This window comes from Meles meles, chromosome 10, assembly GCF_922984935.1.
Source record: "Meles meles chromosome 10, mMelMel3.1 paternal haplotype, whole genome shotgun sequence".
NCBI lineage: Eukaryota > Metazoa > Chordata > Mammalia > Carnivora > Mustelidae > Meles > Meles meles.
The window spans coordinates 23153860-23179819 of NC_060075.1; the positions used below are offsets into that span (position 1 = coordinate 23153860).

The window sequence follows — 25960 nt, forward strand, 5'->3', positions numbered from 1 at the left end:
TTTGGGTATAGAAAAGGTGTTCCAGAACCTGATTAATAGAATTATTAATTCCTTCATGAAGCCAGTCATTCACACATTCAGTTCTTCATTCAACAAATTTTTATTTTGTGTCTACTGTATACCAGGCAGAGTCTAAGTACTGGTTATAGAGAGCAAATATGGATTGCTTTTATCTTCATGGAGTTTTCAGTCTAATAAGTAAGTCAGACATGAAATAAATACAAAATTAATTGGAGATTTTCTTTTCCTATGGTTGTAATATGTGCTATGAAGCTGACTGTAAAATAAGAAGACGTAACTTTCAGAGTCAAGTTGTTGAGAAGATTAAGTAAGATAATGTAAGTATAGAGCTTAGTGCAATGCTTGGTATAAAGTAATTAAGCACTCAATAAATGATACCTGATATTATTGTTGGCTTTTGTGAATATTTTTAATTTAATACCAGATATAAAATTTTTAAAGGTTCTTACTCAGTGTCAGGATTTTGAATGGGAAAGGAATGACATGCATACAATATTATTTAGCAGTTTCTTTTTTTTCTACCTCCATCATCTACTAACTTAACCAAGCAGCAGGTGGCTGGCTGACAGGGAGGAAAAAGGTTGAGACTGGAGTCCTAACTCTACCCAGAATAGCATTTCTCTCCTATGCCTCTCCAGCTTCTAAGGATGAGTCAGGGTAAAAAAAACAAAAAACAAAACAAAAGAAAACACCAAACCACACAAACAACAACAACAAAAATAGCCCCCCAAATTTCCTCTTTGAAAAATCACTCCAATTTTTGGCTTCAGTTTTTTTTTTTCTCTCTCTCAAGAAGAAATTATTATACCACCTCCCTACTCTAAAAAAAACTCCCCAAATACAGTTTTTTATTTTTTTTCATAGTAGTCAACTGGTTATAGTTAGCTCAATGTTTTTATTTGAGCCAGAAGAGATTTGTTTTCAAAGAGTCCTTTGTGCAGATCTGTTATCAGGTGAGAAACAAAAGTATCAGTTGTCTAGATTGTACTAATATGTGAATGCAAAATGGCTGATAGACCCAAATCAAGAGAGGGTATTTCTGCAAACACAATGGAAATATTATTCCTGAACTAGCATGACATTTGCTTTTTGAATGCATACTTATTTCTGTCACTATATTTAAAGTAGCACATTCATGAAACTATCTGAGATAGCATCAAAGGTTTTTTCCTAAGAAAATTTAGAGAAACCCAACACGTATATAATATATACACATGCTTGCATAGTTTCCAAAATGTTTACGCTGTCACACTCTGAAGCCCAGAGCCATAATTCAATTAAAAATGAACAACTGATAATCAAGACAATAACCAACTGAAGTATAGCGTGAGCTCTAGCTTTATCTCTAATTGGTTGTGACCAATTTTCAGTTTATCGAACTGTAAAATTGGGAGTTTGACGGATCTCTCTCCCATGCTCTTTCTTTCCCCTATCTCCACCACAAAAATCTTGTGAATAAATGAGAATACAAAAAGGGTTCAATTTCTAGGCAGAAAAGTAATATAAAGTACAATATAACCTCACATGGGGTGTTCTCTTGTTTCATTGTAACCCAGAATCAAAATATAACTCTTGAATCAGTAATCTGTAATCTATGCTATAGAACATGCAAACATATGTTCTATGGCTCAAGCCTGATGAAGCCTTACCTCCTAGCAGCTGTGATATTATGGGTTACTGCTAGGAGAAGAAGTAGTCAGACTCCCAGATGAATTAGTCCTATTATACTATTTTAAGTCAGACAATTCCTCTTAGCCCAATCTATTCATTCGGCAGTGGAAATAACAGTAGAGACGTGTGTGTCAATGTACAGCAGATTTCACTGATGAATAATGCTCTAGAAATATGTGAAAAGCAACCAAATGTCAGCAACCAAAGTACAAACAAACAAAACTTTGTTATTTGGAAAAAAATCTGAAAATAATTTTTTAAGTTTTATAAGAACCAATTATGAACGAAGGGACTTCAGTCTTCCTTTCTTATCTTTAACCAATTAACTCACTGCAAAGGCAGCTTTTTTAGAAATACATCACGGAGAATGATTTGACTTTGAAGAAGTCTCTTCTGCTCACTTGTTTTTACGAGGTTCTGTGCTTTAGGAAAGCGTTTTCAGAAGTTTGTTTCTTATAAACAATTTCAGGAACAATGCAGAAATTTTAGGAATTAATGTAGCTCTTTTCAACCTGGTTTCTTTTCTTTTTTTTTTTTTTAAAGATTTTATTTATTCATCCGACAGAGAGAGAGATCACAAGTAGGCAGAGAGGCAGGCAGAGAGAGAGGAGGAAGCAGGCTCCCCGCGGAGCGGAGAGCCCGACGCGGGGCTCGATCCCAGGACCCTGAGATCATGACCTGAGCCGAAGGCAGCGGCCTAATCCACTGAGCCACCCAGGCGCCCCTCAACCTGGTTTCCATGAGAATTAAGCCTTAATGCCTTGAAGCATCCATAGAATATGGATTATTAAATTATTAAATCAAATTATTAATTAAATTATTAATTAAATTAAATTAAATTCTCTCCCATCCATTTGAAAGTGTGCTTGTCATGAACCATTCTTCGGAGAAATGAGAAAACAACGTCTCTAGTTCTTTTCTGTGTTCTGTGATTCTGATGAGGAGTCCCGCTTGAGAAAGATTAATACAGGTTTCTAAATGAAAGCATAGCAAAACTTAGCACCAGGATCTTTAGGCAGAGAGAACAGGCCACAGACTACCCAAACCTCCAAGTAACTTCAGCAAAACAAACATTCTAGATAGGGAGGTACCTTTTTTTGAAAGGTCATAAACCTTTTTCTAGCTGTTCACATACAGAGTATATCAGAGACCTCAACAAGAATATGAAGTAAAGGGCTGGCCACCTTCCACCAATATTTAGTTTTCAAGCACCTCTTATGTGTCAAGCATTTCTAAAGGTTGGTAATAGAAAAGTACAAAACAGACAAATCTCTGTCCTCATGGATCTCTTATTCAAGTAAGGGGAGAAACAATAATAAATTAGTAAAATACATAGTATGTTGTATGATAATAAGTGCTGTGGAGAAAAATAAAGGAGGAAACTTTGATAGGGAATGTTGGGTGAGGTATTTGTACAATTTTGAGAACCAGGATAGGCCTCAATGAGAATGTAATCTTTAGTTAAGAACTAACACAGGTAGGATACCCAGCTAGGCTATCTCAGAGCATCCCAGGCAAAGGAAATAGCAAATGCAAAGAACTTAACGCAGGAGAGTGCCTGGCATGTTTTGAAATAACAAAACAGCAGTAAGGAGCCTAGTATGGCTGGAGTGAAAGTCTAGCTAGAAGAGGAGGGAAGTCTGGGAAGGTAGCAATGCGATTAGAAACGTAATGGGATAATATGGGGCTGTGTAGGCCACTGTAAGAACTTTAGCCTTTACTCTGAGTGAGACTGGGAAGCATTAGAAGGTTTGGAGAGGAGACCTGATATGACCTTATTTCAAGAGAATGAATCTGGCTGTAGTGCTGTGAATAAACTAAAGAGGGGCAAGCTTGGAACTCAGGAGCTCAGTTTTTAAGACATTGGAGATGCCTATAAAACATCCAGGTAAAAGGACTGAGCAGGTAATTGGATATATAGATCTAGTGTGTAGGGGAGAGATCTGTGGCAGAGATAAAAGCTGAGGCTCAAACATCAATACATAGTATTTAAAACTACAAGGATGCATGAACTCATGTAGGGGGAATATAAACAGAGAGGAGATCCAAGAATCAGTCTTGAGGCTCCCCAATGCTACTACTTTCTGTAGTCACTTAAATGATAATGTATGCTGAAAATGGGTTCCAAGTTTTTATTGACATTCATTTGCATATCTTCCTGTATTTAGAAAGCTGTAAGTCAATTCCATATTCCTGGCTTTTCATTTGATCGATATAGGGCATTTTCTGTCTCACCTCATGTTAACTTCTCATTGTGAACATTGTGAACTTCTCATTGTAACTCTCGCTTATGAACACCATAGGCAGAAAGAGTTTTTCAAGACCACACAAACACATCACACATGGATCAAAGCCTAGAAAGTAGGTCTCTCCTAACTCCCATACCAGGCTCTGCTCATTGTTCACGTGAAAAAACAAAAAACAAAAACAAAGCGAGGTAATGGAGTTTATGAAATAGCTGCAAAAGAAGCAAACATCCAGGCGCCTGGGTGGCTCAGTCGGTTAAGCATCCAGCTCTTGATTTTGCCTCAGGTCATGATCTTGGGGTTGGAGGGATTGGGTTCTGTGCTCAGCGGGGAGTCGGCCTGAGATTCTCTCCCTCTCCCTCTGCCCCTCACTTACCCCCCACTCTCTTTCTCTCTCTCTAAAATAAATAAATAAATCTAAAAAAAAAAAAGGAGCAAACATCATCTTACATTTCATTTTAAAAGCACTGAGTTTATGGAAATAACACTTCCTATAAATTATTTCAGACTGTAAATGGAATATTACAGCCATAGAAATATTTTTAAAAGGACACTTAATCTTTAATTTATCCAGATGAGGATAACCAGGACAGTGGGATGCCCTGAAAATGGTGATTTTTTTTATTTCTATGTAAAATCATTAAATTCCAGGGATTATATGAGAGCTGATTGAGCTCTCATAACTAGATAAAGCAAGAATCGCCCTATCATCTAAAATGCTCCCAAAGAAACCAGATGGCCATTTGTCAGAGACACCAACAAGGTAATTCCAGCATGCAGTGGGAAGCTGAGTAATTGATCTTAAGTTATTTTCTATTTCCAGAATGGTTTGACTCCATGCTCTTGAACTTAATATTCTCTCTCTTTTCTTTTAAAGATTTTATTTATTTGACAGAGAGAGAACACAAGTAGGCAGAGAGGCAGGCAGAGAGAGAGGAGGAAGCAGGTTCCCTGCCACGCAGAGAGCCCGAAGCAGAACTTGATCCCAGGACCCCGAGATCATGACCTGAGCCGAAGGCAGAGGCTTAACCCATTGAGCCACCCAGGCGCCCTGAACTTAATATTCTTAAATGGATATAGAAGGTTGACAATTTTTGACTATAAAAATGGCAACTTCATGTAGTTCAACCTAAAAGGTCCAAGTTTTCCAGGGTGACATCAGTCAATACCACTTACCAATGAACTATAGCAGGCAAATATGTGTTCACTTAGAAACCAAGGGCATCAGTCATACTTTCTTGTTAAATAAATATTTTATAAGTGCCCTCCCTACATGTAAGGGTTCATTAGAAAGGCAGGCATTGGTTTTCTCTGCAGGAACGCAACTGGAAATATAGATCTAGTGTGCAGGGAGAAGACCGAGCTGGCCTTAAAACTTAGTATAGTTACTGTTTGTATCAATCTTTATATAATATGTATAAACTCACAGTCTAAAATGTTACACATCATTTTACAATGCCCATTTTCACAATCATTATGGCTTCCAGAGTTCTATCAATTGCTTCATGAATGCTCAACTCTGGTTATTTTAGTGGAGTAAGATAGATACACAATTTTTACACATATCTTTACATAGAAATCCATAGGGATTTACATCAATCTGTTTTGGGGGTAAGGAGGAGTAAAAAGAGAAATATAACAAGTGTAAATAATAATTCACCCAACCTAAAAGTTTCAGCTTCCCAAACAAGCTTTCTACAACTTTATATAACAGATACTACTTTCCTATTTGTGTGAAGACCAAACAAAATTTTAGGTCACGATGAAAAATTTCTGAAGATGATTACTATTTATAATGTGAAGAGATAACTAGGGCAACATTCAGCTTCCTATGATATTCCAACATAAGAACAAAATAAAATAGCCCCATATGAGATCAGATACATTGCAGGCACTGCTGCACAAATGGTCAATGTCTTTAAGGGTGCTGTCTGGTAACAGCTCATCTGGTATTAAACGACAGCTTCAGAGCCCATATATTTGAATTAATGCCACTGCAAAGGAAGGAAGGAGTGACAAGCAATGTAACATCACAGCTTAGAAGAGAAAGCAAAGGGATCCCTAGAACTAGGACCCACTTGAATGTTTCCATTGTTTCTTGGTGCAATTAAGCTTTCCCCATTAATTTGCAAGTTCTGAATGGAGGGATGGGGAATTCCTCTTTCATTTTCAAAGAATGGAAAACAACACAAGTCTTTATACGTGCTGTTCAATGAAGGTCATCAATAAGTTACCTATGCCCACCCTCTGAATAAATTAGAAATCAGGTTTGTTGATCACCCTCTTCTGCCTTTACTGGAAGAAGAGATCTCTGTTCAGTTCCACTTTGAATCCTCAAAGAATCTAAAGATTCCATCTAGAATTTTGGTCTAAATTTTGATTGAGAATCAAAGTGTCTATTTCACAGCACAGGTTGGATGGTGCTTAATCGGACAGAAGGGTCCACTGATCACACTTAATTAGCCTCCACAGGTGGGTCCACAGCAGCTCAGTACCCACCTGAGCTGTAGCTGTCAGTAGATGACTGAGAAATGGAACGAGACAGAGAACGACGTCCAATTTTGGTGGGACGTTTGTTGAATTCTTGCTTCTGGTCAGCAAATTGGATCTGCTAAGAAAAAGAATGCTAGTTATATAAAGGAAAACAACCTTCATTTTGAGATAGCAGTTGAAGGCTTGCACTATAGGATCTTACCTTCCTTTGCAGTTGCTCTGATTGTATCAACCCACACTGGGAATGTTAAGACTTTTTGGAGAGAATGATTTTTTTTTAATTCTTTACCCATTATATTTCTATCAAATTTAAATCTTTAATCAACTCCGGCTATATAACTTTTACAATAGAATAGCAACAAAAAAGGAGAATGGGTTGTTCCGGTTAAAATAAATTTTTAGAAAGCTGAGTCATATTCCTTTCTATAGTTTTGCTGAAAATTAAAGCTGGAAAGAATCTTTGAGCCTATTTATCCTAATATTCACATATCTAGACGAGAAAAATGCAAGGTACAGAAGGTAAAGTGACTTGTCTACAGATTTTAAAAATCTCAGGAAATGGGATGGTATAATGAAAAAAAGATAGGCTTTCCACTCAGAACTTTCTGAAACTGCATTCAAATCCTGACAATGCCACTCACTAGCTATGTGATGTTGGTCAAGGTGCTTTTGTGATCCTTTCTCATAAATACAGCAAAGACAAAAGTATTTACCTCACAAGTTTTAGAGAGGGTTAAGTGAAACAATACATGTAAACTGTAAAACATTGCAACAGATTGAGTAAATCCATCCCTGATTCCCACTCCTACAATTCACTGTTCTTATAGTAAACATTTATTTATTATTTTTAATGTTTGATATCATAAAATACCTAAAAAATCACAAGACTGATAATCTGTTAACTATAACATAACAGATGTAGAAGGAGTAGATAGAGGATTGGACTGACTATGTTTAGACAGCAACACTCTGGAGGTTGCATTTTGGACCAATACATGACAATTTTCTTAAAATTTTATCTCTTTCTCCTACTGTTGGAGGTTCCAGCACTTGACGAAGCAAAGCTCATATAATTTATTCAACAAATGACGTTTTTCTTCTCCCTAATTGAATGTCTGTATAATTGCTTCAGTTATTCTGGATCCAAGGCAGCATGGAGGCAGGAAGGATCAAAGATCTGACAACTACCTTTCATGTCAAAAAGATGGTTCCTTGGTGGGCAGAACACAGACATAGCCTAGCAGAATGAAAGCAACTGAAGGCTCTGATTCCTGCAGTTAGAGGAAAGTAGTGAGTCATTTGAATATTGAGAAGAGGAGACTCATACCAAACTGCATTAGCTTAGCATGACTTTTAGGGGAATTCATAGCATTTTCATAGCTGTAACAACAAATGAAGCCTGTGTTAGTACTTTAGAGTTTGCAAATTGTTTTCAGTAATAGGAAAATTCATAGGCTCAGAAGATCTTTGCAAAGTGAAAAATTGGCAAAATTGACTATTTTGCTAAAGTAGCAATTTATTTCAAAAAGATACAGTGCTCTTTCTATGCATTCTCACGGGATATACATGAACTTCCAGGTACTTCTCCTAGCACAGCATTCTCCCACTGAATATGAGTATCTACCTGTATCCTGCATAACGACAGGAGCCGTGCATCTTATTCACCCTTCTATCCTCAGGCACAAATGCCTGACGCAGGGTAGGCAATCACATGCTCAAACAATGAATCTGAAGTAGCCTATAGCTTCACTGTCTGTACTTGGTTGACTATTAAGGAAATATGGTAAGCAAGCAGAACCCAAATCTAAAGTTAAAAGCATTCTGGGGGCAAAAAAAAAAAAAAAAAAAGAAAAAGAAAAAGCTAGGCAGGGGAAGGTGGGTGAGAAGATGGGGAGGAAGGACAGCAGTCAAGCTGAAAACTCTGGCTTTCATTTCACCACCCTTGTTCAAGACAATTATTATTATTTTTTTAAGAGGCCCGTCTAGGAAAAGGAGTAGTAATTGACTTCCAAAGGCCAAGATGAGTCACTAACTTCAGTAGTACCTCCTCTGGAAAAAAAAAAAAAAAAGATACACCCTGCCTCAGATATGCTCCCCCCAACCCACACACCACTAGAGGGGGCCAGCCACAATGCCTCTCTAGATGTGTAAGATCAGGAGTGGGTGGGTGCACACCACTTTACCCCAATCGTGCTAACCTGTGGAGCTATCTGGCTGCTCATCTTAATCCAGTTTCCCTAAACTGAGCTCTCTTTTCTCCAGTCTTCTCCATTACAGTAATTCCTCCTGCCAGGTCTTTTGGCACTAAAGAAGACTAAGCTACGCTAGCTTTCTCCACTTGAAAACATAGGGTTCTAAGTCTTGTTTACTCATTAGATGCTGACCTCAAATTTAAGATAAAAGAGTATTAGGAAACTAAGCACTTACATAGAATTAGTTATATATAATTTTCCCAAGAAATAAATGTTAATCTTTTACTGATGACCAGAACACATGGCTTAAGTAGGTCATCTCTGGTGCCCAATTCTCTATTCTCCTTAAATGTCATTACATTCTTCAACCCATAATACAGTCATCCCCCCCCCCCCCGCCCAGGCAAAGTACTCTGGTACATTCCACCCCTATCTTTTCCACCTTGTGTGAAATCAGAGTCCTTTAAGTTAACCCTCTTTTACCATTTCAGAGAGAACTACCTAATTCCAACAGGCAAGGGAGGGAAAGAGTGTTAGGAGAGGGGCAGCTCACCTTATGCCAGAAGCAGGGATGAAAGCAGCAAAGGAGAGAAAGAGCAGCTGGCCTATTACAATAATGGCTATCGCCGCAGCAAGCCTGGTTAAATAAGAGCTTAGCCTCACCTGGGCTTTAATCCCAGAGTTGCCATTGACAATGTATTTCTTCCTGTTGCCCAGCATAGTGACATTACCAGCCCTACTGCCACCTCTCCGGTCCAGGGACCCTCGTGGCTAGGCCTTTAAACTTTCCTCATCAGCAATTCTGTTGGCTCTGGTTCCAGCTAGGGTTGTTTTTTTTTTTTTTTTTGGTGGTGGTGGTGGGGGGGGTGCTGCCCTTCCCTGGAATCCCTGAAGCAGCTCCAACAACCCCTCCAGCAGTAGAGCCCAACTTAATAAGGCATTTCTGTTAGTGGCTCATCAACCATTCCTAATTCTGGTAGCTGTTTTGCTTTTATTTTTTTTTCCTAAACACCTAATTACACGGATCCTCTGACCTCTAAACCTTAACAAGTCCCTTGACAAGGCCCAACTTGCAGGCGCATAACAATAGCTTATTTATATAACCCGTTCACTTTTTTGCCTGCTATAATTAACTTGCTAATTAGGTTCCTTTTTAACCTTACCTCCTCCTTTTCCATGTCAGATGATTTTAGTTAACCTAGTCTCATTAGAAATAAATTAACTACAGAGTCACTAAAACAATGAGGGAATTTATTAAGAAGGTAAGAAAAAAACGGTGTCAAATGCTGAGGCAGCCTCTCTACGCTACAGCGATACCGTGTCCTTGGGTTTGTCAGGCTGCGGACACTGGTTTTAGCTCTGTCACCAAGGAAATCAACTCTCTCAGCCCATTTCTTTACTTTTAATTGTGCATCTTTTACAGAGGTTTTGACATATGGTTCCTAGTCCCATCTCAAGAATTGTTGCTGATTAGGTAGTGAGTAACTCTGTTGTTTCCAAAGTTTTTCAAAAACTGTGTTTTGTGGGAAGTGTGACTACAAAGGAGAATTTCCTATTTCCTCAGAGTCCCCAGAATCACAATGGCCTTGTTACATATCAAATAAAGAGTCAAATGAAAGGGCAAAGAATCACATTATTTATTTGCTGATTTCTGGAAGGGGCCCAGTAAATAGAAAAGCTACATTTGGCTGTATGTTACGGAGACAGGAATGGGAATGTGATTTGAATTCTTCCTTTAAAAAAAAAAACAAAAAACTGGTTGTTGAGCACAAGAAAACATAAACGGTAGATTTTTTTTTTTTTTTAGCATAATCTACTTTGAGAGAAAAGATCTCAGAAGAAGGGAATAAAGGGAAGAGAGCTAAAATTTATTAAGTACCTACTATGTACGCATAGCCCTGCATATATGTTGCTTCTATTATTATTCTGTATAAGAATCTTACAAAGTAGGCATCATTATTCCCAACTGACAAATTAGGGAAGAATTTATCTTAATCATAGAATCGTAGAATCTTAATCATAGAATTAGAGAACAAATGATTTACTGGAGGTCTCACAGAAAGTCAGTGATGGGACTGGAATAGGAGCCTGTGTTTATGACAGAGCCAAAGTTCTTTCTACTACACCACACCGTATGATATTAATCAAAAGATGAAAAAGTCCCCTGGTCCTAATCTTAGGTACACTAGCCCCACCCCATTCCTCTTAATTTATCTTTAAAATTATTTGATTTTAATTACACTTAAATAAATAAATAAAATTATGCTTTAAATTTACTTTTTTTTTGAAAAAGATTTTATTTAGCTATTTATTTGTCAGAGAGAGAGAGAGCCTAAGCAGGCAGAGTGGCAGGTAGAGGCAGAGAGAGAAGCAGACTCCCCGCTGAGCAAGGAGCCCCATGTGGGGCTGGATCCCAGGACCCTGGGATCATGACCTGAGCTGAAGGCAGCAGCTTAACCAACTGAGCCACCCAGGCATCCCTAAATTTACTTTTTTTATCAGACTGGGTCTCAGAAATGATATCAACCCAGATGGTCTTGGGGCTCTAATCAAAAAATTCTGAAATGACTACTCATAGATTGAAATCTAACAGCTTTTTTTTTTTTTTTAGATTTTTATTTATTTATTTGACACAGAGAGAGAGAGAGAGAGAGAGGGAGGGAGAGAAAGGACACAGGCAGGAGAACAGCAGGCAGAGGGAGAGAGAGAAGCAGGCTCTCTGTTGAGCAAGAAGCCTGACGCAGAGCTCTATCCCTGGACCCTGGGATCATGACCCGAGCTGAACGCAGATGCTCAACCATCTGAGCCACCCAGGCACCCCCTAACAGCTCTCGAACTGGCAACTTTGCCCAATGCCACTACCAAAAATTAAAACAGAAATTAACTGAACTCAAATATGATTCACCATCACCCATGACAATCCTGATCTCTTACTCATAATTTCACAAAATAAAACATATCAGTCTTTTTCTGCTTGCAGAGTGAATCACTAAATTTCTGCCCTTCCTACTACACTCTCAGCTGGTTCTGGATTTTCCTCACTGAGATGAAAAGGAACTTGCTGGTCCAAGGCTTCACTAACAAGACAGACCTGAGCCAGAGGGAACAACAGAGCTATACCACATCCAACTAGAAGACATTTAAGGACACTATTAATGACAGGAAAAACCTTACTACTTAACAAGTTTATCTAACAAAGTAGTTCTCAAACTTCAGATGCATCAAAATCATCCACAGAGCTTATTTTTTTTAAAGATTTTATTTATTTATTTGACAGAGAGAGATCACAAGTAGATAGAGAGGCAGGCAGAGAGAGAGAGAGAGAGAGAGAGAGAGGGAAGCAGACTCCCTGGTGAGCAGAGAGCCCGATGTGGGACTCGATCCCAGGACCCCGAGATCATGACCCGAGCCGAAGGCAGCGGCTTAACCCACTGAGCCACCCAGGTGCCCCATCCACAGAACTTATTAAAAGGCATTGCTAAGCCCCATCCCCAGAGTTTCTGGTTTAGTAAATCTGGGTGTGGCTAAAGATTTTGCATTTCCAACAAGCTCCCAGGTGATTTGATGCTGCTAGTCTGGGGACTACGCTTCAGAGAACCTCTGGTCTATCACTTACTCCAAGCATGAATAAAGCAGCCTTAACGCTCTTGACTCTCTCTCCTTAGCCAACCATTTCATCCTATCTGTGACTACAATCATGGAGGCATATTCATAGGCAGAAAAGTTATTTGGAAGGTCAGAGAGTAGAATGAGGTGATCCTTTATATGCAAAACAGGATATAAAGACAACTGGACCTAAATCTGATTTTCACAATTGAAGGCTGTTAAGAGCAGATGGTTAATACATTAAGAAAAATAGGACTCATGGGGAGGACAGAAGATCTATTTACCCTACAGAGGATCAGGCCAAGAGAAAACAATTCCTTTCCAAGTACATAAAGTCTTATTACAAAGGATAATCACAAGTGGTTTTCTCTCTCTCCATTTCTTAACATTTCAGCACTTAACACTGGTAATCCTCATTTGTAAAATGGGAATAGTAGTATCTCCTTTGCCTATCTCAAATGTGCACTGAGGAAATTTTAAAAATAATGTATATAAGAGGGTTTTAGAGACTATGTAAAGATACATAAGTATAAAATATGAGCATTTCTATTCTTTTAGGTCAAAAGTTCTTCACCTAGAGTCCATGGATGTCTAGACCTACCCCCAACATAGAATGCAAAATCTGCGTACGTACATATTTTCCTGCGCAGAGGGCCCATAGTTTTCCTCAGTTTCCTAAATGGGTCTCTGCTTTGAAGTGTCAATCCAGACCCAGAGTTATAGTCAGGTTACCTCTACCACCATTTACCAGATCCGTTAAAGATTTTTCTTTTACTTCTAAGCAGACATGGTTCAAGCATTCTTAGACACATCTCTCTCTTCCAAGCTAAATGAGTTGCCTGAACGCATTCTTCATTTATAAAAGAGATTATTTCTAGCCAAAAGAAAATGGGGTAACCAGCTGGCTGGGTACTAAGGAAAGTCAATCAGATTTCCTATGGAAAAGTACCGAGTACTACAGACAGCTTGGATGGGAGGAGGAAACATCAAAATGTCAAAACTTAAAAAAAAAAAAAAAGTTACTGCTGCTCTCCATGCACGTAAGAGGAGGTAATTCACCTACCAGTAGAGACTAAAGATTTCTCAAGGGAAGTAAAAACATTAATAAGGACAGTCTTTAAAAGGATATGTTCCTCAACCTTCTAGCTATAAAATCCCTGAACAAGGCTAAAAAATCCTTCACATGAAAACAGCTAAGGAGCAGAAGCTCCAGAAGTTTCCCAGTGACTGATGGAATATTAACTTGAAGGTCTACCTCATTAATTCTCAAGATGGGGAGTCTTCAGACCTTGTCCTGGCTTATTTCCCTGCTGGGAATCAGAGATGTGAGTACTGTCAGCTGCTGTGTGTCGTCTGAGTCCTATTCTCTAAGGAGTATGCAAGTCCCTCACTGCTGTTGATCATTAACAAAGAAGGACATCTTATAATGCAGCTCTCCTGCTAAATTTTCCTCTTGAAAGAAGGTTTGAGAGTCTTGTAATGTTTCCTTTGGAGGCAAGGATAGTCTCAGTGGAAATTTAATTACATTACTGTATAAACTGGAACATAAGTCAGATATTTGGTTAAAATCTTCTTCGATTGAAATTTTGGCCCCACAGTGGGAGATGGCTCCAGGGTTTTCTCTCGGGTATTAAAAAGCACTCTAATACTTCATAGGTAAAGTCTGTAGGCAATATACCATAGATAGCCCTTGATGGCTCAGTTTGCTGGGTTAAGTGGGTATCAGCAGCAGCCTAATGAAGCACTTCTAGATTAGATAAGAAATTAATGACTTATGTGGTATCTGAAAGAAAGCCTTAAGAGGTTAATCTTTGGCAGGGAAAAGATAGATAAAAAACTGAGTTAATGAAGACAAGCTCCGCCCTACTCTTTCTTGCTGTTGTTAAAATTTTGCTGATCAAAAGTATCTTCCTGGTTTTTGAGTGAGAAGGGCAAAGAAATCTCTAAATAAGAATGCTATATTGAAAACAAAGCAGAGCTGTACTTCATTAAAGAATGTTTTCTAGAAGTTGGGAAGTCCTAGATCATATCCCTTAAACAATGGTCACTAACTCTTGTAAGACAGTTTTCTTGTTCCCATAAATAAAAAGTAGTAAAGGTTCAGTTGGAGCTCCTCTAGAGAATACTGCTGAGCAGATAAAACAGGGAGGACTAGCAAGAGAATAAGAGTTACCATAAAACTTTTATTGATTCTGAGTTGACACACTAATGTTCTGTGGAATTCTGTAATATTCCTTTATCAATGTACCAAAGTTAAAAAAAAAATACCAAAGTTTACTATCTTAACGTGGTCCCTCCCCTAAGAGAACAAAAACTGTTGCTCCCCCTTCTTGTTTATTAGTGAGTGGCTGGAGATTCAAAAACAAACTTACAATCCAACTAGAATTATTATGTGAATCCTTTCTATCAGTTTTAAAACACTACATTATTTGAAATAAGCCTGTGAATGGATAGGATTTCTTTCCATTAAACATTTTAAAACTGAGCACAGGTTCCTAAACAAGATAAACAACAGCAATAACCCCAAAAGAAATAATAAACAATAGTTATGACAGTGAGAATTGAAATGTGGGCTCTTCAGTTGGGCCTTTGTCGGGCCTACTATATACTCAATCTCGTTATAGATGTTTATTTAAGTCTATAATTCCATAAACACTGAAAAGAACTTGGAATATGTTGTATATAAATAGTCTAACCAGTTTTTCATAGGGAAATACACACACACACACACACACACATACACACACACACACAGCTGATACAGACTATAAGAACTCAGGCTAAACCTAGAAGAGACCAGACAGGAACATGAGGATAGTTGCTGTTTTTAAATCAAAAGTTGAAACTAGATCTAAAGTACTAGGTTTTATGTAGTTCTTATCAACGAATAAATCCTTACATTTAAATTATATTAAAAATATCTATCAGGCAAATATGACATTTTGAAGAACAGTACCAAGAAAGCTACAGTTCCTGCCCTTTAGAAATAATACACATAAAGAATATTTGGGGAAATGTTTTGACTGGAGAGAAAAAATGGGCAGGTAGGCAAGAAATATCTTACATCTTCTCATAGACTTGAGAGACCACCATTTCCACAAGTTCTGTTCCCCCCTCCCCCACTATTCATTTTCTTTACTCCCATGAGAAATAAAGTAAGCATCAGCTTGCAAAGAGAGTGCAAAGCAATCACAGGAGAATATAATCCACGCGGTACACTGGTGGCAGGGGAGGGAAGTCCAGGCCAGCACAGACAACCAGACAATAAGGTGACTTTGGCCAGGCGGCTCTCAGACCTTCCTCAGCTTCACTCGCAATTAAGAAACAGGGGTGATCCAGGACACAGGAACTCATCAGAAATTAGAGGAATAACTGTTCTCCCAACCACAAGTCTTGGTAGGGACTTGTCTTGATCCCTGTCACCTGTCAGAAATGGTTGCCTCAATACCAAGAAACAGAAGGAAAAGCAAAGAGACCAAAGAACTCACCATCCACTCAGGCACGTGAAAAGCCGAGGTGCCCTCATTACTGTCCCAGTTCTCCATAGTGCAGGCTTGGGTAATAAACGTCCTGAAGCAAAAGGGAAGGCTGATTTGGAAATGCCAGGGTTTTTTGGGAGCCCAAAAGCAGAATCAAACCTAGTGATTCAGAAATTTACAATATCTAACAGAAGCTGCATCCCTTTCACAGAGGCTTTCTATTCAAATTAAGATCATTAGTCAACTGCCTGACAAGTCCCTTACTGGCCTGCTTCAAACCTTCTGCTTTGGATTCAAAATCAGACCTGATGCAAGGTTCTGCGCCCAGGCACTGAACTTCCTACAGGACACTCACTGTTTAATGCTACCCAAGCACGCAACCCCTGCCTCCCCAGTGGGGACTCTCTGCAGCAACAGTCAGGCTTCCTCTCTTTCCTGGTGTGTAAGACACTTGTTAATTTCCCCCGCCCCTCAGGACACGTCACTGGAGGTGCTGATACCAAGATCAATAAGGCTCGAGGTCAAGAAGGCACTCCCATTTCTCAAGAGTTGCTTGACTTGGATCAGCACAGTAAACAGGCGTTTCCTTGAAATCGAGAGTTCTTTATGGCTTCAAGTTTAAACAGCTAGGCAGAACTTCCCCATCTGCTCACACCAGGGGTCTGGCACCAAACTCGGGCATATCTCAGTTAAATTCTTATTGTAAGGGCGATTTGATTCGGATGGTGCCAGGGAAGATCTCTTGCAAAATCAGAAATTAGAATCTCTTAAGAAAAGTTCTAGGACCACAACTCCCTCTGCTGGCTCCCTGTGCTATATCCACGAAGGTCCAAGAGCCTTCAGTTGCAGAAACATAGGCGCCTATTGTAAACCCGCTGCATCCCTGAAGCCAGTCAGGAGCTACTACACTGTTAAGTTTAGAGGGAGCCAAGGTTTCCAATCAAGATTAGGGTTGCCTCCAAGTTCCTATCCAGAGCAGGTTTTTACTCACCAGTTTGGTTTTGGGAAGAGGCAGAATACCAACACAGTAGCCCTATACACTTACCACCTTAAGGGACCTCAGAAGCTGTTCCCTCTTAGGTTTATAGGCCAGCTCCCTCTACATACTTCGGAAGTTTGGAAATAAGACAAGACTGAAGGTAGCCTACCTGCTCTGTTCATTCCTAGAGTGTATTATCTGTAAGAGTACCATAGATTGATTTCAGGCACAAAGTAAGCCCAGTGAGATATGCCTGCTTAAGACCCATTGAAGGACTAGAGACTCTTTCAGTGTTAAGTCCCATCACAGAGGATAATTTTCTAGAGCTGACGGTTATAATATTCAACTCAGGATTATTGGTTCATTGCCCCTTAGGGCCTTCACTGGTTAAGAGAATAATCCTTTGGATGTGGAATGGAGAGGAAAGTAATGTCTAGGGGAAGAGGTATTATAAGACGCCAGAGAAGGCAAAATTCAAATGCCTGACCTGGATGTCTAGACTAGAAAGAAAGGCGGGGGGGGGGGGGGGGGGGGGGCGGCGCCTGGGTGGCTCAGTGTGTTGAAGCCTCTGCCTTCGGCTCAGGTCATGATTCCAGGGTCCTGGGATCGAGACCCACATCGGGCTCTCTGCTCAGCGGGGAGCCTGCTTTCTCCTCTCTCTCTCTGCCTGCCTCTGTGCCTACTTGTGATCTCTGTCAAATAAATAAATAAAATCTTAAAAAAAAAAAAAAGAAAAAGAAAGGCAGGTAAAAGTAGAAGGGGACTGTCGACCTGGTGAATACAGAAGGGTCAAAGGATGAGAGACCTCAGGGTAGGTAGAGATGAGATATAAGAAGAGAGAACAGCAGGGCTGCCTTGGTGGCTCAGGGCATGATCTCAGGTCATGAGTTTCAGCCCAGTGATGGGCATGGAGTCTGCTTAAGATTCTTTCTGTCTCCTGCTGCTCCTCCTGCTAAAAGAAAATCTTTTTTTTTTTTTTTTAGATTTTATTTATTTATTTGACAGACAGAGATCACAAGTAAGCAGAGAGGCAGAGAGAGAGAGAGAGAGAGAGGAGGAAGCAGGCTCCCTGCTGAGCAGAGAGCTCAATGTGGGGCTCGATCCCAGGACTCTGGGATCATGACCTGAGCCGAAGGCAGAGGCCTTAACCCACTGAGCCACCCAGGTGCCCCTGCTAAAAGAAAATCTTAAAAAAAAAAAAAAAGGAAGAAGAAGAAGAGCAAATAGCAGAGGAGGAAGTAAAGGAAGCTGTAGTCACAGAGAGGCTATGGAGTGAAACAATGAGTGATGCCAAGATATAGAATGCCAAAGAAATGCAGCAGTGATATGCCCTCTGAGGTCAGCGTGTTAATTCTGATAAAGTCTTAGTTGCTAGCTACCTCCAGTCATTGTCCTCTGACTCTTTCTCTCCCTCCAGTTTTCCAATCCATACAGTGGAATAATAATAATAGCCCCCTCATAGGATTGATGCAGCAATTTAAAAACGGTGTATAGGGACGCCTGGGTGGCTCACTTGGTTAAGCGGCTGCCTTCGGCTCAGGTCATGATCCCAGCGTCCTGGGATCGAGTCCCACATCGGGCTCCGTGCTCGGCGGGGAGCCTGCTTCTCTCTCTGTCTCTGCCTGCCACTCTGTCTGCCTGTGCTCACTCTCGCTCTCGCTCTCTCTGACAAATAAATAAATAAAATCTTTAAAAAAATAAAATAAAAAATAAAGGCATTTAAAAAACAAACAAACAAAAAAAAAACGGTGTATACACTAAGGGCTTACTAAACAGTGGCTCTTACTTATGTCATTATGCTGTTTGCTTTTCTACCTCATGCCTTTGCTCATGCTATTTTCCCAAATTGAAATGCATTAATTCTGCCTTCACTTCCCTCATCTTCACATATGCAAATTCCTCAAGGTCCAGCTCAAATGATAGTACTGCTGTGGAATTTCTCCTAGAAAAAGAATCCCCCTTTCCTCTACTATTAGTCTTTGGTCACATCACTATTTTCACCCTTTCTCAAATTAAGGATACGTACATATGTTGTCCCTCATTAAATTCCAGGCCTTTCAAGGGCTTAGTCAGTTTGAATTGTCCACAGTGTCTGGCACACAGTAAGGGCTTAAGAAATTTTCAAATTTGGTATGCTGTATGTACACCCTACAGTACTCTGGAGGTAATTTGCATAATTAGTGTGTTTGGTATATTTATGTCCATTTTACTGAATTTGGAACATTATTTTATTATACAGGGGCTTAGTTATACTACTGCCCACAGCTAGGACTTATTTGTGGCGAGTCCTTAATGGGGTTTTAATCCTTAATTATATTATCTCTGCAGGAATATATAATCCATTTTCCATTGCTTGACCTGCATCAATTGTATTCCATTATGATTTGCATCATAATAAAACTCTTGCGAACAAATCAAGGCCAAAAGAGTGGAGTCCAACCCTGAAAATATTTCAGTGATCAGCAAATTACTAGATTATCGGTGCTCCTGTAGATGTTTTCTACATAATCAGTTATTAAATAAATGGAAGATGACTGCCCTCATGGTAATTTAAAACATGCAAGAAAATGACTTTTAAAGAAGACAGGGGTGAGAATAATAGAATAAGCACAAAATACATCACTTATGCAACCTAAACTGTCATTTTAATTGTAACTTTTTGATTGTTTTTTAAATTTTATTTATTTATTTTAGAGAGAGCCAGAGCACAGAGCTTGGAGGGGTGGGGGGGAGTGGACAGTGGAGGAAGGGGAGGGAGAGAAGACTCAAATGGATTCCAAGCTGGGCAGGAGGCAATGCTGGGCTCATCTCAACCACCCTGAGATCAGGACCTGAGCTGAAACCAAGAGTCTGAGGCTCGACTGACTGGGCCACAGAGGTACCCTGTTTGGTTTTTTAGTGTAGGTTTTTTCTTTCTTTCTTTCTTTTTTTTTTTTTTAAAGATTTCATTTATTTATTTGGCAGATTTGACAGACAAAGATCACGAATAGGCAGAGAGGCAGGTGGGGGCAGGAGGAGGGGGAGAAGCAGGCTCCCCCGCTGAGCGGAGAGCCTGATGTGGGGCTTGATCCCAGGATCCTGAGACCATGACCTGAGCTGAAGGCAGAGGCTTTAACCCACTGAGCTACCCAGGTGCCCCTTTAGTGTAGATTTTAACTAAAGTAGACTTCCTTTGTAAACTGCGGCCTTACTACTTCGTTCTGCAATGACTGTGAAACAAAAACACAACAGGAGCTGTTAATCACATTTGGGGACCAAAGGTCTATGAACTGAGTGGGGGTGCATATGGCAAGAGGCATGGGTGTAAGGTATTAGTTATAAAGTTGTTTATGATCAAATTTCATTTTACCGTATAGAAGAAGGGGCATGAGTAAGACTGCACATGGTTATCTATAATCACTTTTAACATTTAAGTTTGCAACTTCACAAAAAATAAGTTACACAAACTACACGTGTACCTATGGCCTTCAGGCTTTACAAAAATTGACGAAGTGTGTGAATAGTTCAAAAGAATCTCATCTGTGTTCCAAGAAGAACAACTTGAAGTTCTACGTGCCCGTTGTGCTCCTGCCAGTGGTGATGTGATGGCAGTATGGTTAATGAAGGCAGGCCAGGTGACTTGCCAGAGTGAGTATATGCTTGGCTAGAGGAGGAAAAAACAAGTCAGTATTTCCAGGGGGTCAAAGTCAAAAAAGAATCACACAGTGGTGAAGAAGTAACTACAACAGCAGAACAGTTTTAAATAAGAGGTGATAAATCTGGAACCTAGAAAGTCATAAGGCACAGGACAAAGAATACATAAATATGACCCTGTCCTCTATTCCTGGCTTGTCTCTAATGGTTTTATTAGATGTTGGCGAGTCACCTAATTACTCTCTTCTTCAGTTTCCTTATTATAAAACTAGGGGGAGGTAGGGAATAGTGTGACTGTGGTAGGTTGGAACTGGTTCCTTCCAGTTCTGACACACAGTATTTCTAAGCTGTCTGCTTTCTCTGAAGCTATAAGAAAAAGTGGTAACTACTCCTTAGTAACCTAAGTTACAGCTTATTGTATAGGCTAAGATTCTTAATCTCCTGAGTTCAAAGTTCCATCTGGTCAGTTATGAGGCTAGCTGGAATTGGTAGGCCTCAGATCTCCACAGCCCCTGCAACCTGGAAGTGCTAATGTTACCATAGCAAATGGGATTGTTGAATTCTCCCCCTACCAACAACCTAAATGTTAGGCACTCTCTCAGTGCCTTAAGACTCATATCCCAGAGGACTTTTAGACTCCACACGGAGGCATCATCATTGCTGGTAAAACTGCAGGCTTTGGAGCTAGACGGGCTTGGGTTTAAAGGCTAGCTCTGTCTCGTTCTCTCTGTGTGTACCTCTACATAAAGATACAACTATATAAGCTGTATAATTTTTTGAGCCCTTGCTTCCTCATCTATAAAACAGGATAATAATGCCTTCCTCACATGGCTGTTATCAAAATTAAATAATACATAGAAATACATAAAAAGTGCCAGAAATTTATTTTGTCCAAAACCAGACATAGCAGAATAGTACCAGACTGTCTGGTTTACTTGTCTCACACTTACAAACTGTGTAACCTTAGGCAAATTACATATTCTCCCCGTGCCTCTTTCTCATCTGTAAAATGAGGATATTAAAAGTATCTACCTTAGGGGACTGCTGAGAGGATCGAATAAATTTACATATATATATACATAAAAATGTATACACATATTTATACACACACACATCACTTAGAACCATGCCAAGGACTTAAAAATTCACTATTATTACCAATACAACATGTTCCTTCATAAACACACTCAAATCCATCTTCCACATGATGAATTCATTCAATCAAACCACAGATATTTATTGAGTGTCTATTATGTATCAGCCAGCATAGAAAGACAGTCCCTGCTTTCATGGTGTTTCCTGTCAGGCCATTAAATAAGCAATTACAATAAAAATATGAAAAATGAGAAGGTAAGTACAGGTTGCTATGCGAGTATATGGCAAGGGTGCCAATCATGCATACTGGGGGTGAGAAGTTCCACTTAAGCTGAAAGATAAAAGATGATTAGGGGATACCTGATATGTATTTGGCCAGGAGGAGTATCGAGAAGAGTATTCCAATAGAAAGAAGAATATGTACTCCATAATGTCTCTTACACTCTGTCCTTTCTTCATACAGCTGTCTAAAACCTGACCATCATCACATCCATCTAAATCAGTGCTTCAAAAGCTTACATGTGCCTACAAATTACTTGCAGTTCTTGTTAAAATGCCAATTTAGGTCCCAATATTCTACATTTTTAAAAAAAGATTTATTTATTTGAGAGAGAAAGATAATCCTAAAGCAGTCTCCTTGGCAAATGCAGAGTCCATCGTGGGCTTGATCCCAGTACCCTGAGATCATGACCTGAGCCAAAACCAAGAGTTGGCCACATAACCAACTGAGCCATCCAGGTGCCCTCCAAGACTCTACATTTTTAATAGCTCTCACATGATGCCAGTAATGCTGGGACTATGCTTTGACAAGGGCCTAGATAATTCCATCCCTGTATAGCCCACCTCAATTTGTTAAATCAACTTATACGTGATTATCATCAGTCCAATCATTTAAAAATCTGATAACATCACTTCCTTGTTCATAACACCTCAATAGGTCCCCTCTTGTCCTCAAAATAAAATCCAAACTCCTTAGCATGACACATAAGACCCTGCATGACTTAGCTTGTGCCTACTTCCCAAGCCTCAGCTCTCTGAATTCCCCCAAACCCCCACTGTGAACATATACACCCCTTTCAAAATTTAGCTTATCTGTAACTTCTTTCAGGACACATTTCCAGCTCCTGGCCTAGGTTTTAAGAATCAGTTCTGTGAGTTACTGACTAATCCCCCAGACTGATCATTTGTCTGTTTCCAACTAGAAATGCAAGCAATTTGAGGGCAGAGATTATGCGTTTTATTCCTGTATTCCAAGCACCTAGCATATAGTAAACAAGCAATGAATATGTGCTGGATGGGAAAATGACTTAAAGAACAGCTAGATCGGAATAAAGCTTCAATTGAATAAAATATAGGATAGATACCTAAAGGGTAAAAAGAAAGTAAAGGGACTCTGGTATGACTAAGAACGGACAAAACCATAATTAGAAACATCACTGTAACAAAATTCTATACCTCCCTGCCACTAACTATCCAGTCACTGTTTCTCAGATAAATAATTAAGCAATACACAGACTACAGTACACTAAAGCAGGCACCAGGTCACCTTTTCCATTCCCTATTAAGTCCTCTAGATTCTGGGAGTGGAGTGTGGAATGTAAATCCTCAATTTCCCTGACACAGCAAATAGAGCTCCACTCAGGTCAAAGTTCAGTTTGCTACAGTTAGCACCTCTAGCTAAAAGTATCCTTAAAGAGAGGTCAAGCTAAAACTTGAAAACAACCAGGGTTAAGAATGGGAAGGAATTTATCAGACTGGAGAGGGGTGGGGTACAGGAGGATGGGAAGGGTTAAAATACTGACATATATTGCCATTAAATAAATGTAGAATGCAAACTTCTTACTATATTCTTTCAATTTTTATTTTTATTTATTTATTTTTTTAAAAAAGATTTTATTTATTTATTTGACGGAGAGAGAGAGATCACAAATAGGCAGAGAAGCAGGCAGAGCGGGAGAGGGAAACAGGTTCCCCACTGAGAAGAGAGCCTGATGTGGGACTCGATCCCAGGACCCTGGGATCATGACCTGAGCCGAAGGCAGAGGCTTAACCCACTGAGCTACCCAGGGGCCCCTATTCTTTCAATTTTTAAATGAAACTTTTCTGGAAGTGTATTAACCTATAATAAATACACAAACTGAAAAGTTACAATTTGAAGGGCACCTGGGTGGCTCAGTTGGTTAGGCGGCTGCCTTCGGCTCAGGTCATGATCCCAGGGTCCTGGGATTGAGCGCCACATCAGGCTCCCTACTCAGTGTTCTCCCTCTCCCTCCACTGCTCTGCCTGCTTGTGCTCTCTCACTCTCTGTGTCAAATAAATAAATAAATATCTTAAAAAAAAAAAAGAAAAGTTACAGTTTGATAAAATTTCCGAAGTCAACACATATATGTAACACTACTCAGATAAGGAAAGAGAACGAGAGTAGCGCCGGAGATCTTCCCTCATGTCCCCTCTCAGGCATTTCCCTCATTCCACCTAATAGGTAATTCCTATCACCACTGATCAGTTTTGCTTATTTTCTTTTTAAGAATTTATTTATTTATTTGACAGAGACAGAGACAGAGAGAGAGGGAATACAAGCAGGGGGAGTAGGAGAGGGAGAAGCCGACTTCCCGTGGAGTAGGAACCCTGATGTGGGGCTTAATCCCAAGACTCTGAGATTATGACCTGAGCCAAAGGCAGACGCTTAACAACTGAGCCACCCAGGTGCCCCAGTTTTGCCAATCTTTGAACCTGATATAAATATCATCAAATATCATCATGTTCTGCTCAGTACGTTTCTAAGAGTTATCCAAGTCACTCACGTTTAGCAGTACTTCATTTGTTTTTATTACCAGAAGATATCCCATCACATGAATATTCATAATTTCTTTAATCTATTCTCCTGTTGAAGACTGTTTTTAGTTTGAGGGCCATAAAAAATGTGATAAGGCTATGAACATGCTTGTGTATGTTGTATGGTGCCTGTATTAAGTTACTTCTGGTTGGGTATCTTTCTAGGTGTGTAATTGCTGGTTATAGGGTATGCATATGTTCAAGCTAAGTAGGTCATGTCAAGCAATTTTCCAAAGTATTTATACTAATTTCTACTCCTATCGGCAGAGTATCAGTGTTCTAGTTGCTTCATATCCTTGCCAGTGCTTACTTCTGTTGGTCCACAGTCTAGGTAATGGTGTCACATCATGATTTTTATCTGCATCTCATAGCCGCCATTGTCATCACCACTGAGCACATTTTTTTCTATGGCCTTTATTATGTTGAGGTACAATTCCTCTATATCCACTTTGTTGAGAGATTTTTTTTCTTTTTTAAGATTTTATTTAATTATTTGACAGACAGAGATCACAAGTAGGCAGAGAGGCAGGCAGAGGGCGGGGGGGAAGCAGGCTCCCTGCTGAACAAAGAGCCCGATGTGGGGCTCGATCATAGGACCCTGAGATCATGACCTGAGCTGAAGGCAGAGGCTTAACCCACTGAGCAACCCAGGTGCTCCTGTTGAGAGCTTTTATCATGAATGGATGTTTAACTTTGTCAAATGCTTTTTCTGTATCTATTGAGATGATCATACGGTTTTTATCTTTCCTGTTGTTAATATGGTGTATCACAGTGATTAGGTTGTGGATATTGTATCATCCTCGCATCCTTGATGATGATGTATGATCATTTTAATATATTATTGAATTTGATTTGCTAGTATTTTTTGAGGAATTTTGAATCTATGTTCATTATGAATATTGGCCTATAACATTTTCTTTTGTATGTGTGGTAAAATATTAATAAGATTTGCCAATTTAACCATTTTACAATTTTTTAAGGTAGGCTCCATGCCCAGTGTGGGGCTGGAACTTACAACCCTGAGATCAAGAATTGCATGCTCTACCAACTGAGCCATCCAGCTGCCCCTACCATTTTAAAGTGTATATTTCAGTGACATTTAAAATATTCACACTGTTTTGCAACCATAGCCACCATATCCATCCCCAGAACTTTTTCATTATCCCAAACTGAAACTCTATACCCGTTAAACAGTAATTCCCCATCATCCCCTTCTCCCGGCCCCTGGTAACCACTCTTCTCCTTTCTGTATCTTTGAATTTCACTACTCTAGGTATCTCATACAAATAGAATCAAACAACATTTTTCCTTTTCTGTTTGGCTTATTTCACTTGGTATGATGCTTTTAAGGTCCATCCATATTGTAGCATGTGTCAGAATTTCACTTCTTTTTAGGGCCAAATAATAATATTCCATTGTATGTATACACCACAGTTTGTTTATCCATTTTCCATCCACTGGTGGACATTTGAGCTGTTTCCACCTTTTGCCTATTATAAATAGTGCTGTTATGAACACAGGTGTGCAAATACTTATTCAAGGCCCTACTTTCAATTCTTTGGAGTATATACCCAGAATTGGAATTTCTGGATCATATTGTAATTTGTTTATTTTTTTGAGGAACCAAAAACCATACTGTGCTTTCTACAGAAGTTATATCATTTTACATTCCCATCAGCAAGGTGCAAGGTTTCCAACTTGAAGAAACTG

At 39.5% G+C, this 25960-nt stretch overlaps 1 protein-coding gene across 7 annotated transcripts in view; it reads right to left on the reverse strand.

The window, feature by feature from the left end:
- The window catches only part of AHCYL2 (adenosylhomocysteinase like 2), a 166846-nt gene that overhangs the window by 37523 nt on the left and 103363 nt on the right, over positions 1-25960 (reverse strand). Inside the window, exons 1-3 of one of the 7 annotated variants that reach the window (XM_046020500.1) lie at positions 16064-16114; positions 15718-15799; positions 6438-6546 (exon numbers count right to left, since the gene is read on the reverse strand). In XM_046020500.1, the coding sequence (XP_045876456.1) occupies positions 6438-6546; positions 15718-15774 (166 nt within the window). In that variant the 5' untranslated portion in view covers positions 15775-15799; positions 16064-16114. Of the gene's footprint in view, positions 1-6437; positions 6550-9286; positions 9434-15717; positions 16128-25960 lie in introns of those variants that run through there. The other 6 variants (XM_046020498.1, XM_046020495.1, XM_046020499.1 and 3 more) reach the window with 6 other exon arrangements.